Here is a 15000-nt window from a genome sequence, read left to right as displayed (position 1 = left end):
GATGATAATAATTGCGGAACCAACATCACTACTTGCCATACACTTTTATACACATATACACTTATTTAACAACACACTTTACATGCCAATTTGCACATAACAGCGGCACATTTAACGTTGTATATAGTAATATAGCTGTACATACACTTGTCAATTTGTATATTTGCATTCACTACTGTTTTTTGTCATGTCTCTGTAATCCTGTTGCACTGTAGAAGCTCTGTCACGAAAACAAATTCCTCGTATGTGTGAACATAGCTGGCAATAAAGCTCTTTCTAATTCTGATCCATAACGAAGAGGTGCCGTCATGCATAATGAAGCTTTTCCCTCATAGATGCAAAACGTCAAATAAAATGAAATCAATCATTTTGTTCAATAGTGAGACCACTCTTATTATTTTGATTGGCATTATTTCTTTTGTGTTGTGAAGTTTAATTCACAGAATTTCTACTAAAGTATGTTATATACTGTAAATCCGCATACTTTTTTGGTAACATTCATAACGCATGTTTATTTTCCTCACATAACACTGGAATTGCTCATATGCCCTTTAGCCCCTTATTGTGTGTACATAAAAGTCTATTATATAAATACCCAAGACCCCCCCCCCCCCCCTCAATTTTTCTCCTTCCCTTTACCCACAATCCATCGCTTGTTGTTCTACCATGGCTGCCGTAACGGCCTCCTGCCAGACAAGTCTAATATATTAGAGACTAATATATTATTTCTGGTGCGGGTGTTTGTGTGAATGTTTTGGAAAGCAGGACGAGGCCCTGCGGATGTGTGTTCAGACCCTCACTGAGTCTGAACTCCAGTCTCCGCACAGCTGTAAAGTTGAGAACTGATTTGTACACACATGTCCACAGGGATCTTTAGATGGTGCGTTTGTCTTTCAGGCCTTTGCTGTTAGGGTTTTTTTTTATTGATGTGTAATGATGCTGAACATAAATGACATGTACCGAAATCCCCCGAGTGTAGCTGCTAATGAAGCATTTAGATGCTGCGATTTGCTGGAAACAGGCACGAACAGGACCGAAGGAACTCGTCATTTGTTTTGGGAAGCTTGGCTAATTCATTCAGCATGGCTAAAGACACTAAATTCTTATTTTACACGTTTCAAAGTCAATTTCTTTTATTGTTAATAATTTGTTCGTTTCCTATTTTTATTTGCATGCATGGATGTTTTATTTTTATTTTTGAAATAATACTATTGGTTAAACATTTAAACTAATATGGACATTGTGTTAAATTTGTATTATACCCAAAATAATTTTAATGGTTGTTGAATAGCACATTTTAATAATTTAATGTTTAAGGACAAATTCTGAATTGTTAAGCCAAACAAAATTAATTGCAACTGAAACCAGTTACTTATTGCAATCAAACATGCCCTGTGAGTCATGTATATATTTAGTAAAAAGGGATTTTTCTTTCATTTAGAGTAATAGAGCTGTTGAGCTGTGATTTATGATGTTAATTTGTAGGCAAACCCTAAAGGCTAATTCAGCATTGGTTCCCTTGGGAAATTCCTAGCAGCTTTCTGGTATTGAGTAAGATAAGGTCTGAGGATCATATTACTAAAAGATACTTTAACATTATGTTCAACAACATAAATAGAACAGTCATATACAGTTTTCTAACTATACCATGGCCTTTGGGGGAGCCCACTTTTTTCTAATGGAGGGGTGGATCTTGAGAGTAACTTGCACAATGATGTAGGATAGGCTATTTAACACATAGAACCCCTGTACTTAAACAGCAATATATAAACAAAAAATACATAAATATAAAACAAATATTTATATGATTGTAACTAATATTACAAATTAGGATAAATTAACAAAACACTACGATAGTTTCGGTTTACTTTCTCACTGAAAAGCACTTTTTTTCACCATCTATACCTTTTTTTGACCCTTGTAAATATCTTTTGAGGGATTTATTTTTTACATGCATTAACAACAGCAGCCTTAACAACAGAACATCGTTGTCTTATTTTTCCTGCAGTGCTTCTATGAGAGGAATAGATTCATTTATATAAAATTAACAAACATAAATATGTTTCACTTAACAATATAAATAACCTCGTCATGTAGCCTATCATCTTTCTATTCGCTCTATAAGCTCAAGATGATGGCATTAAGGACAGCATATGTTTTTATATTGTACATAGCGGGCTATAGAATGTCATGGGATCTCACTTTTTACTACGGTAAAACATAATCGCAAATTGGAAAAGGAAAGAAACACCATTGAAAGGGGTTCTGTTTTGTCAAGTTTACCTGCTTTCAGCTTAATTGTCCAACATGTTTACAGCAATGTCACTGTGCTTAAAAAATTGTATTGGCTTACTGTATGAAGCAAATAAAGCGAAACACAACCTCGCATCTTTTGTTTCAGAAAATGAATGAGGCGTCTCAACACCCAAATGAAAGCATCTGGCTTTCAGTCTTTCACATAACTTGACTTTGCTTCTCAGCGCTCCCACACCTTGATGCTCATGACAAGAATAGCATGTGTAGTTATCTTTTAAGTGAGATGTAAATCGCCATCATGCATGCATGAATGAATGATTTTTTTGCACTTGTACGCATAATAATCAATGGTCACATTACACAATACTGAAACCGCACGTCAAAATAACACATTGTCAAAATTTTTTTTTTATGAGACTCCTTAATTTTACAAATCATGTTTTCAGAGGAGCCCTTGCCTTATTTAGGGGAGCTGACCTCCCCCGTAGTTCGCACCCTGGTCATATATCTAAAATATATATATTAAAAATATATAATTTTCACTCTTAACTAGCTAGGCCTTCCAAATAATGGGAAAATATGTGATATGTGGAATTTTGTTTGTTGCAATTAATGATTCTTTTTGTGAAAAGCTTGCAAAATGCTACATTATCAGCAATTTAAAAAATAATAATTTATTAATGTAAGGATCATACTAAAATAAACAGGAAATATATATTTTTATGAGCTAAATCTATAACATTTAGGCTTTAAAACATCATAAATGACTGAAAACTTCATCTGAAATTCCAATTATTATTGGCTGTTGTCATTTTCGTTCCTTGTTTCCTGGAATTAGCATTTATTTTCAGCTCTAGGTTCACTTAACAGCACCTACTGGAGGAGGAGGGGATAAAGAAAGTAAAGCCCCCATCTGATTCGTCAGTTTCAAATAAACAATCTATATGCATGTAGCACACAAATGCTCAGCACATAAAATTAACTTAATCTTTTGCACTTCTCTGCGATGTGAGTATTGCATATACTGTATAGCGATAATTTTTCAATATGTTGTATAGCCCTACTCTAAACCATGTATAGTAAAATGGCATGTAAAAACTATGCTGTTAAAATAGAAAAAATATATATGTTTTGGTCTTGGGGTATGATTCTCACTTGGGGTGCGGGATATCCCTGGTTCATATCCCGGACGAGCCCCCAAATCCTTATTAGGGATATTCAAAAAATTATAAGTGTCATCATTTACTTGCTCTACATTTATTGCAAACCTGTTTGAGTTTCTTTTTGTTAAACACCGTAGAAGATATTTTGAATCAGGAAACCAGTAACCATTGACATCCATAGTATTTTACTATGGACACCAACATTCTTAAAAAATATATTAGTTTGTCTTCAAATCGCTTTAAGCTCATTAATATTCTGGTAAAAATGTGCTTTCTTGGTCCGGTTCGCTTTTGATATGATTAAAATCACTCATTTGGGAATTAGGCTGTCTGTCAATACAGTGCATGTATACAAATGCACATGCAACATATGAATCTGGAGCAGGGAGGGGGGAGCGAGATGCTGTGATTCAACAATGAGGTCAAGCTGCCAGCGGGCAGAGCTGAATCCTCCGCAGGGACGCCTAGTTCTTTGACTCAAGTGGAGAGCTTATCGTTTATCAAACCCTCTTCTGTTCTCTCACAGCTACAGTCGCTCAATGGGCTTTTGTTGTCAGAGATGCAAATGTTTTGGTGGGGTGACGTGTCTTTGGAATATTGTTGCCTGGATCTCATTCATCCAGATGGCATGCACGCAAACCCGGGGGTGGTTATGAAGTCATGTTTAAAAACATGGAGAATTGTGAACAAATTGTCTAGACTGCCATTTGTACATAGTTGTTTCCATCTTGGTTTTGAAGAAATCAGACCTTTTTTTTTAGGGTTCCGTTTGTTTTTGATCACAGTTGGTTTCAGCAAGGGGTGCATCTTAAGTCTTTTGTTTTCTGTTGGTGGTCATTTTAAGCTAATGGGCCCACTGTGTGTAAAGAAGCAGATAATCAGATTAGTAGGCCATAAATCACAGCGACCAGTTGGGGATCAGAAAGTTCACAGTGAACCCAAAGAGCACTTGAATTACGTTATCAAGCTGTTTTCTCTCTCCTTTTTTGGCTTTGTTTTATAACGTCTACAGTGACATTACAATAGGATGATGCATCATACAACCATCATTAGTCTTCCAAGACATGCAATATGCTGCTTTATAAGAAAGGATGCAGGAAAAGGGACTAAAACCAAAAAGGAATGGGTGGCGTCAAATAAAAGGGTATGCCAAATTGATCGTCTTTGATATTGTGATTGATATTATGTATATAAAAACACACACATATATGGATATTTCTCATAGTTTTTGCTAATACTAAATTGGAAGTATAATCATTAGTGTTTTGTTTGCATGCCTAGAAGTAAGGTGCAGTCAAAATGAGGGTAAAATATTGCAGAAAACCTGTCTAGTGAAATGGAAAAAGTACCTTGTCAGCACTAGCTCTGAAGGGAAAATCTCAGGCAGCGAAGTACAACAGAGAGTAAAGGTCTAGATTTCCTCGTGATATAAGAGCCTGGCACATACTACAGAGAATTTTGCTCTGGATGGAGCTGAATTTAAAAAAAAAAAGAAATGCAACCTTTTACAGTGCTGTGCTGCCTGGATCCTCTTAGCTCATGGTTATGTAATCACAAAGTGAATGTGGATTTGGAAATAAATAAAGGGGATTTGTGATTGGGACTTGGACCACATTACTGCCCGTTATATGCACTGTATTTTTATTGAGTCTGCTGCCATTGTCGTTTGGCTCTTCAGCATCATTTAGCTTGCCAATACTCACTTTATCATTCACAGAAATTAGTGATCATTTATGTTCACATTTAATCTTAGCACTTGCAATTTGTGCAGTTTAATACCAGATTCATCTATTGCTTAATATTGGTTCAAAAGTTCATAGCAAGCTAAGTTGAAAGTGTACAAAGCTTTGGTTTATGTGGTGGTATGTTGACCACAATGCAAGAGTAAATCTGTCCGTAACAGGAGATCTGTAAATCTACACTCATGCGACGTGTCACCCTTTCAAGACCGCATTTCCTCAAAGAACAATAAAAAGGTTTGTGGCATATGGGATGAAACGCAATGCCTTTTCCAACCCTTTCCACCTCTCAGTTTTTGTGTTATGTAATACTTCAAGTGGCTTTAGTGGTAAAATACTTCCCCTCTCTTCTTTCTCAACGCCAAGTTTCCGTTATAATTAAACTGTTTAAAACTAAACTGGACATAAATTTAACAGGTGATGTCATGAGCAAACGGTCTCCAGAAAAAGTCTCCAGAAATTGTAATGTTTTCCATCAACTGACTCTAGTTCTAAAATTAAAATGTCCTATTAGGCATTGAAAGGCAATCCTTCTAAAATAAAATGACATGTACTATGTCTTTCCTCTTCTGTTACAGGTCAGCTTGCAGATGTTTACAGCTGGACAATCCACTTTAAGGATAAAAATGGATATACGTCCTAAATTCTTGGAAGAGTTTTTGTCCTGACCACTGTCCTGGATCTATACCATAAGTAAGAAAGAGTGACCCATCTCTCAACAAGAAAAGACTTCTGTGATTTATTTTTTCTGTGGACTGTACTTAAGCAATCATCATGCCTATTCTGAAGCAGCTCGTCTCCTCGTCCTCCCAGTCAAAGCGGCGCTCACGTGCTGACCTCACTGCAGAGATGATCAGCGCACCTTTGGGAGACTTCCGTCACACAATGCATGTAGGTCGAGGAGGCGACGCATTTGGGGACACCTCTTTTCTTAGCACTCGCTCCGGAGAGCCACCAAAAGAGCCAGAGGTACAGCAGAGCTCGCCTAAACAGAGTCTCCTTTCCCGTACGTTCCGAAGCAGCAAACGCTCGCAGTCAGTCAATCGTGACAAGCCTGACAAATCCAAACTGGCACCTCCAAGTGGCTCGCCGAGTTATGTGAAAAACGCAATCTCACTTCCATATTTGAATGATGAGGACTCGGGACGAGGTACTGGAATGCACCTACCCAAAAGCGTGTCCTCGAGTCCACTGAAGAAACTTCCGGAAACTGATGTGAAGACATTTGACGGAAAGCCGCTTAATGGAGCAGCGGCTCCCACTGTATCAGACTTGGAGTTGGATGAGAAGAATTTCGGTGAGCTGACTGACTTGCGTCCATCAGCTCCTTACACCGGAGGCATGAAGCACGCCGAGTCCATCATGTCCTTCCACATTGACCTGGGTCCTTCAATGCTTGGAGACATCCTGAGCGTGATGGAAAAGAAAGGCTATGATGATGATGACTTGGGTTTTGAAGAGGGGAAGAGTAGTGAAGGACGTGGATCGCCACCCCAGAGTCCTCCCAATGAGGTGGAAGAAGAGGACCCTCTTCCTCCAATCCGCCCCCCACGCCAAAGGCCAGGCACTAACCCCTACACTCCAGAGCTCCAAACCAGAAACCATCAACACCTTGACAGCTGTTCCGTCTCCAGTTCAGGGTCCACTGTGCTGGATGAAAAACCTCACAATTTGATCTATGATGGCAACATGGATAACATCAAGTACAGCTCGCCCCGAGTGCAAGACGACACAGACTTCTCCTATATGGATGATGACGATGAGGATGAAGAGATTAGGGTGTAAAACGAACTGTAAGAAGATGATTGGTCAGTTCAATTGATATATGTAAAGCTCCCACACTGACATGGAGGACTGACTTTATAATGGAGATCAAAGGGAAAACTTGTGTTTAACCCTTGCTGAATGCTTTTTCTATACAATTCCTAGTTCAGATAAACAAACCCTCTGTTACTTGTAACTTTCACCAGAGCCGCTGCAGCTGTGAGAGGAATGTGCTTGTATGTTTGCATATGCCGAGGCAAGGGGATTCCATTTCAAATGGTAATTACAGTCCCGAGAGCATCATTAATGAATTCCAGTGTTGACCGCTGGGAATGCCAATACAGGAGGTTTGTGTGGAACCAAGCTTCAGATTTTCATAATTGATGCAGTACTCTGATACAGCTTGTTTATGCCTTTTGGACTTGGACACTACAATCTAATGCCAACAGTCTTAAGTTTCCTTACGGTTTTGGATTCTATCTTTAAGTTATATTCTATGTTTTTGCTTTGTATACTACAGTATAATGATGTAAATGATGAATGGAATGCCAGAAACGTATTTCAGCAGATTGCTTTAGGTCTGGCATGCGCTACTTTTTTCCCTTCTCTTGAGATTTGCTCATGTTTCAGATCTGGACTTTGTCTTACGGTGTATGTTGTGTGTTTACGGGGATTTCCTGTCAGGTCACATGAAATTCTTTAATCTGGTTGATGGAATACAGAAACCGAAAGCAGTGGTGACATTGCATTACTTGGCGGAAGTAGAGTGGAATCAATAATGACTTTTCAATGTTCGTGTGAATGAGGATTGATCTCAAGAGGGCCGAGAAGTGTGCTATTTGATTATTGTTGTATAGGCTCAGAGATGAAGAGCATATCTCTCTTATTCAGGGTCTAGCTTAGTGCCTCGAACTTCAAACCCATGCTCATCAGCAGAAGTGGCTCTAGAGGGTTTTCATCTCTGAATGACACTTGTAGGCCTTTGTGTTTCTTTATCAGGGCTTTGAAGAGAAAATCCACTGATGAGCCTGTAAGTTAGTGCCAAACACTCTCAGAAATAAAGGTACATGAGCTGTCACTGGGGGTGGTACCATTTTGATACACATTTGTGGGTCCATATCAGTACCTCAAAGGTACATATTAGTACCTAAAAAGTATAAAAGTATTCCTCTTAAAATGTTTAGGTACTAGTATATACTTTTGAGGTACCAATATGGACTCTTTAAGTACAAATGTGTACCTTAAGAAAAGGTACCACCCCAGTGACCGCTTGCATACCTTTATTTCTGAGAGTGTACCATTTTCTAAATGTACTTAATTGAAATCAACAAGCAAACCTGACCATCTTTCAATACAAAGCTATCGCATAACTGTCCTTTATGAAGTGTGTGATTTCTGTACAACTATCTACACCAACTAGAAATTCCTTCCAGGAACGAGGTAGAGTGGCATTGGACAGTAATTGGCATTGGCTCAACCAATCATAAGACTTTGGAAGCGGGGTATTTGTTTGCTCAATGGTAGGCATGTAAATATTTCAAACTTGTTTTTTTGGAATTCTGTTTAGTGCCTCAGAAATCACACACTCCACCTTTAGGTCTCGATTGCAAAATTTTCAGATGTTAGCAGTTAGCAAATTGCGCTAATACTGGCAAGATGTTTAACACCTTCAAAGATTCTAGTTTACCACATAATACATAACAATAGCATCAATTAATGATCTGGTAACTTAGTGAGTGTTAATTACAAACTTGTTTCTATCACATTAAGGCTTTGTGGGAGATTATTTAAAAGTGTTCTGCTCTCAATATATGTACATTATGTTCAGTTATTCATTTACCGTATATTTGAGTCTTTTAATTGACATTATGGTTTAGTCAACAGTGTTGGCCCTGTAATCTGACAGTATAAGCACACTAAACGCTTGGAGAGCACCATTTTGTACAATTGGTTATATTCATGACTTTATAATGTTCTCTGTGGCCTTTTACCTTCTCTTGGTGATATCTATTTTGGCTTTGTGTTCATCTAAAAACTCTAAACTAAATTATTTCCTTGCTCATCTGTCAGTGTTTTCAATAGTTTGTGAATCTGCATGTCTGTACAGAGGAACATGTACGGTACAATTAATATGAGTATTAGACAGAAACCAAGACATGTTGTGGCACTGTTTCCTATGGTGTTTTTCAGAACGGTTTGGAAAAGGGCTTTATTAATGGTGTATGAGTGGCCTTATATCTGGTTGAAATGCTGCATTTTTGCTGTTTTGTCTGCTAGTACAGACGGAGGATAATCAAATGTGCCAATTCTTCGATCTCCCTTTTGTTGTCATTTAATTGTATGGGTTAAGGACATGTATTAGGGATATCATGCTGCATTCTTTTGAAGAAGACCAGATGTCCAGAGCTGGATTTGTGAGACTAAAAGTGAGCTTGAATGCTGGACTGTAATGGATTTTGAGAGAATCGGAGCTCCCTCTACAGTTTGTTTTTTTTCAGTAGTTTTCTTTCAGGCCCTTAATACTTAGTGTCTATACTTTAGCTGAAAACAGTACCATCTATATATGATGGCATTAAAGGTTACTTTAGTTTCTTTGCTTTATTACTATACGAACACAGTTGTGTAATCATTTACAGCACCACATCTTCATTCAATTTCTACAGACAATGGTTAACAAAGCACTAAAGCATAGTATAAAAGCTTTTCTTTAATTTTCAGGTATTTGCTTTCAGTCTTATAGTTTTTTCATTTAATGTCTGTATCATTCTGTACTGAAATAATATATATATAACGATCTGCCTCACTTTCCCTCGCTAAATAATAACGGTTATATTTTTCAATAAAAGAGAAAGCTGACAAACTTCACTTGAGGGCCTTAATTTGTACTGATGTTCATTACTGTCAATGAAAATCGTCGTCAAGAGTGAAACTAGAATCCAAAACGGGTTTGATCATGTTGTATTTTTCCAGTGATGTAGATTTACATGCGTAATAATCATCCTCAGGCTAAACATTACTATATCACGGTTATTCCAGTATGTTGACTCTGTGCAGAGTGCACTGATTATGCTGATGGGACAGATCTGACAAATTAAATACCATAATCAAATATTGTATTCCAGAGAGTACACTGTGGTGAACCTAAACATAACATTAAAATGGAGATACAGGCAGTTTTTTTTAATAACTAAAACATTATATGTTATAGATAGTTATTATATTGCCCATAGTCAAAATCATGTAACAAATGCTGTGTATGGTGGGTAACTACTGTCATCTTGTGGTACTGGTCAGTCGGTACAGTCGCTATTGGTACAGTTTAGTAAGGTCTTTACAGTCTTTAAAATAATAAAACATTATATATTTATTTGTATGTTATGTTATCCAGACCAAGAATGCCGAAACTCTGTCCTGGAGGGCCGATATCCAGCAAAGTCAGACACACCTGGGGTAGTTAATCAAGCTCTTACTAGGCTTTCTAGAAACATCAATGTATAATGCAGGTGTATTAAGGCAAGTTAGAGCTAAAATCTGCAGGACACCATCCCGACCCTCCAGGAGTTTGGGCACCGCTGATTCAGATAATCAAAATCAGGAGTCCAAACTCGGTCCTGGAGGGCTGAAGCTTGCCTCAACACACCTGCCAGGAGGTTTCTAGTATATCAAGTAAGAACTTGATTAGCTGGTTCATTAGGGTTGGAGCTAAACTCTTCAGGACACCGGCCCTCCAGGACCGAGTTTGGACAACCCTGGGCAAAATCTTGTGACAAATGCAAGACTACAATACTGAAATTTTCGTTAAGTCATGTAACTACTGCCATCTTGTGGTCAGTCTCTAGTAGTACAGCTATAGGTATCAATTTTAAATAATAAAAGAACTACAGCAGTGTTATAGGGTATTCTATTCTAAGTCTATTCTAATAGCAAATCCATATCAAAATTAGTAGAAATCTGTTCCAATAGTAACTTTTTTTTGTCTCTTTTTCTCTCTCTACATCCAATGTGCATTTATAATTATCACTTTAAACTTGCTTCACCACATGCTTTACATTATTCAGAGAGGTGTATTTGGTTTTCAAAACGTATGGCTACTGTTTCATTTCTGAGAAAGTGAAACCATGATTTATAATCAAAACAAAAAGCAATGCAGCTTTAGTGTTGCTTACGATTTGTCCTCCAGTTTGCAATTTGCACAAGAAATCAGAATAAACAATTATAAAATATCTAAATTCCTTGTATAACTGAATAAAAAGAGCTAATGATTTATGAACTCCTAACTTTTTATAAACAGAAGTATAGATGGATAAATATAAGAAAATATGTATTAATCCACAATAAAGACTGTTACAGTTAGGACATTTAAAGGGATTGTAAGAATCTTGTACCTTCAGAACTCTATTTTTTTTTTCTCCCCAAAGCTTTTGAGATGCAAATAAACAGTGCATGTGTGTGTTGTGTTTTCTTTACATGTTGTTGTTCAAAAAGAGTATCATGTTAAGATTTTCTGGCTCTAGACATTTTCTCCTGTTGATAACCTGAGATTCCTTCATCTGGTGCACATTCTCCATAGGGATGACCGTGGAGACCACTGAGAGGTTCTTGCGGGCCACTGATGCCAGTTTTTTGAACTCTTCTGCCAGATTCCTCCAGAATTTAAGTGTATTCATTGAAATATCCTTCATCTCCCAGTACTTTTGCAGGACCGACTCGTCACTTCTAGATTCATGATACACACTTTTAGATTCCTTCATTTGTCTCTTGATTTCTGCTTTGACATCTTCAATACTGGAGTCCCGCAACACACTGGTTTTGTACTGAGGGTCCAGCGCTGTGCAAACTCTAAACCAAAGGATTTGGTTGATTTTGCCAATATGATAGTCACATTTCTCAGACAGTTTCTGTGCTATTCTATTCTCCATCATCCCCAGGTTTCTCAGCCTCTCCTGCAGCATTTGGACAAGTGGTATAATATTTGAGATGGAGAAGAACCCTTGTCTTCCTACCTTCAGAGTGACATCCTTCAAAACATCCAACACTTTTACAATTTGATCAACTATTTTTCTTTCAGTCTCGTTGAGGCAAAGATCAACTCGTCTGTCGACAAAAACCTCAAAGATGGCTGGCCACTGCTCTAAGATCGTCTTCAGCATGTAAAGGGTAGGAAGCCATTTTAGACCAGAGGACTGAGTCAGTTCACTTGACTGGAGCTTCAGAGAAACACAGTGTTCCTGGAGATGCTGTGAAGCTTTGTCACTTTGGTGGAAAAATGCAACTATTTGCTGACATTTCCTGAGCAGAGGTTCCCAATCAGAGACGGTTTCCCTGAAAACCTTATCCAGAGTGAAAGCAAAACAAGGTATAAAGGTCCATTTGCGTACGTTGTTTGAGGCCTTTCTTATGCCGTCAACATTTGTGACCACAAATTGAATCTTTTCAGTGATTTTCCACTCTTTTGAAATCCTCAAAAGTTGCTCCACGACTTAAGGGCTGCAGGTCCTTTATAATTATATTCAGAAGTTTTTTGATGTCTGAGCCCAGACCTAAGTAAAATACATGAGATTATTTTTTTTAATAATAAGAAATATTTTCTTGTATAGTGAACTCAATAACGTGAAATTACACCATATTACCTTTGTTTGTTGGTAATTCTTGTTGAATATGAGCCTGGGCTTGTTGAGCACGTAAAAAAGGCCTACCATGAAGAAACTTTCTTCCTAAAAGAACAGAAAAGACTGAAACTTGGGAAAGTATATGGCAAGCCGTGTAGACATTAATTTATAACCCGCACCTATTTTCATGTTACTAGTCCTTATTTTTTTTAGATACTAGTGTCTTTTACATGAAGTACTACTAGTACTTATTCATTAGATATTAGTGCATATTCATTAGATATAGTGCTTTTTAAAAAAATATATACTAGTGTTTACTTATTAGACACTAGTTCTATAAAGCAGATACTAGTACTTATTCATTAGGTACTAAGGCATGAAATGATACAAAAATGTCAACTCTGTTATTGGCTTCTAGGTTGACAGTGCTTAAGGGCTGCAGGTCCTTTATAATTATATTAAGAAGTTTTTTGATGTCTGAGCCCAGATCTAAGTAAAATCAAAAACATGAGACATTAATTATAAGAATATTTTCTTGTAGTGAAATCAAAAAGTTGAAATTACATCACGTTACCTTTGTTTGTTGGTAATTCTTGTTGAATATGAGGCTGGGCTTGTTGAGCACGTAAAAAAGGCCTACCATGAAGAACTTTTCTCCCTAAAAGAACAGAAAATATGGATAAACTTGGGAAAGTTTCTATATATATATATATATATATATATATATATATATATATATATATATATATATATATATATATATATATAGAAATAGAAATATATATGAGCAATATCACATGAGTAGCAGTGCGATATGGCTGTATATCGGCACTGGTGGGAGGCGTGCGTTGGCACGAAGCCACATCGAGTGCCTTAGCGCCCTACCAGTGCCGATATACAGCCATATCGCACTGCTACGAGAGTGATATTGCGTTTATACAACAGTTCGACGGCACAATCTTGTATATAAAAAGAAAATCAAACACGGAGAGTCTAAAACCCTTTTATATTAGGAACTACTTTCTTCCGCCATTCATTCACATCTGCAGCTGACGTCAGAACAGCAGAAGCCGTTACTAATTCACCAACGTCACTTTAGAGCTAGTATTTGAATGATTCTTTATAGCGTAATATGAAGCGGCGCTTCTGGTGTGTGACCCCCTTAAGGTGATGACAAAACAGCTGATTTTGCTCACATTTTAAGATCATAAGGCTGAACGTGACATGAAACGCCATCCGTCTACTGAGATATCTCCACAGTCTACAGTATTTCTCTGTTGCTGTCAGTATTGTGATGGGTGCCAGGTGTCCCAGCGTTTACCCGGAGACTTTAAGGAATAAAAAAAGAGACAGAAACCATTTTGCTCTTCCTATTGGCCTTTATGCGTTTCTCCCAAGTGCTGTCGACTACAGTACATACATGCCAGTCAAATGAGTACAATGAGTAGGCAAAAGAAAAAGACACTCAAACATCCGTCGCAAAATAAAATGTTACATTATGGAAATAAAAGAATGATACAGCGACCATCACACACTTCTCCTCAGAGCTATATATATATATATATATATATATATATATATATATATATATATATATATATATATACTAGTGTTTACTCAGTTCTTTTTTATTAGATACTATTAAATAGATATTAGTTCATTATAAATTACACATTTGTTGTATTTGACTCCAGTTTAAGAAAATTGTATGCAGAATGTAGCAATAGGAGTGTTTTTGATGTTGGGTGTAGATTTCAAAAAGGTTAATCCGTACTGTTTTAATTAATTTATTTATTCTTTTATGCACTCTTCAAAGCAGTATTTGGTCAAATTACCAATTTTGGATTATGGGGATTTAATTTATAGATTAGCTTCAAAAACTCTCCTTCACAAACTGGATGTTATTTATTATGCAGAAATTCGTTTTGTTACTGATGAACCATTTAATTCATCAGTGTCAACTGTGTTCTTTATTGAATTGGCTCTCATCAATCACGTCAACAAATTCATTGGTTTCTGTCCACTTAAAAACCTCTTATTGGGAAAACTCCACAATATTTAGTCACTTCTTAACATTCAGAAAATCTGCACTCTAGTAGTTTTATTAACCTTTGTATACCCAAAATTTGCACTTCATTTGGTCGCTACTCTTTTCATTTTTCTGCTGCTGATGCTTGGAATCATCTGCAGCAGACCCTAAAGCCTTTAAAAATTAAATCCAGTTAAGATCACTGGGCTTGAATTTAGATTTTCATTGGTTTTATATGCAGGTATCTGCATCTTGGAAATTGTTATTGTGTTGTGTCCCTGCTGCTTCGAACCTGCTTTTTATCTTGCCTCTTGGCCAGGTCGTCATTATAAATTATGGTTCTCAATTAACTTTATCTGGTTAAATAAAGGTTATTATTATTATTATCAAATATCAACAATGTGTAGAACATGCTTACTATACTTTTAATTTGGGTTAAG

The 15000-nt window shown here is 37.0% G+C and overlaps 1 protein-coding gene and 1 long non-coding RNA gene across 2 annotated transcripts in view; one reads left to right on the top strand and one right to left on the bottom strand.

Moving 5' to 3' along the window:
- cdc42ep4b (CDC42 effector protein (Rho GTPase binding) 4b) overlaps positions 1 to 9787 on the top strand; it is a 48695-nt gene extending 38908 nt beyond the window's left edge. Inside the window, exon 2 of the mRNA XM_056469081.1 lies at positions 5737 to 9787. Coding sequence (XP_056325056.1) covers positions 5933 to 6943 — 1011 coding nt within the window. The 5' untranslated portion in view covers positions 5737 to 5932 and the 3' untranslated portion in view covers positions 6944 to 9787. The remainder of the gene's footprint in view (positions 1 to 5736) is intronic.
- A 2773-nt stretch (positions 9788 to 12560) lies between these two features.
- The window catches only part of LOC130238908 (uncharacterized), a 2815-nt gene continuing 375 nt past the window's right edge, over positions 12561 to 15000 (bottom strand). Inside the window, exons 2-3 of the long non-coding RNA XR_008838657.1 lie at positions 13106 to 13189; positions 12561 to 12636 (exon numbers count right to left, since the gene is read on the bottom strand). This is a non-coding gene — a long non-coding RNA (uncharacterized LOC130238908). The remainder of the gene's footprint in view (positions 12637 to 13105; positions 13190 to 15000) is intronic.

Source organism: Danio aesculapii, chromosome 12 (genome assembly GCF_903798145.1).
Source record: "Danio aesculapii chromosome 12, fDanAes4.1, whole genome shotgun sequence".
Lineage (NCBI taxonomy): Eukaryota > Metazoa > Chordata > Actinopteri > Cypriniformes > Danionidae > Danio > Danio aesculapii.
This window is presented reverse-complemented; position numbering and strand designations above follow the sequence as displayed.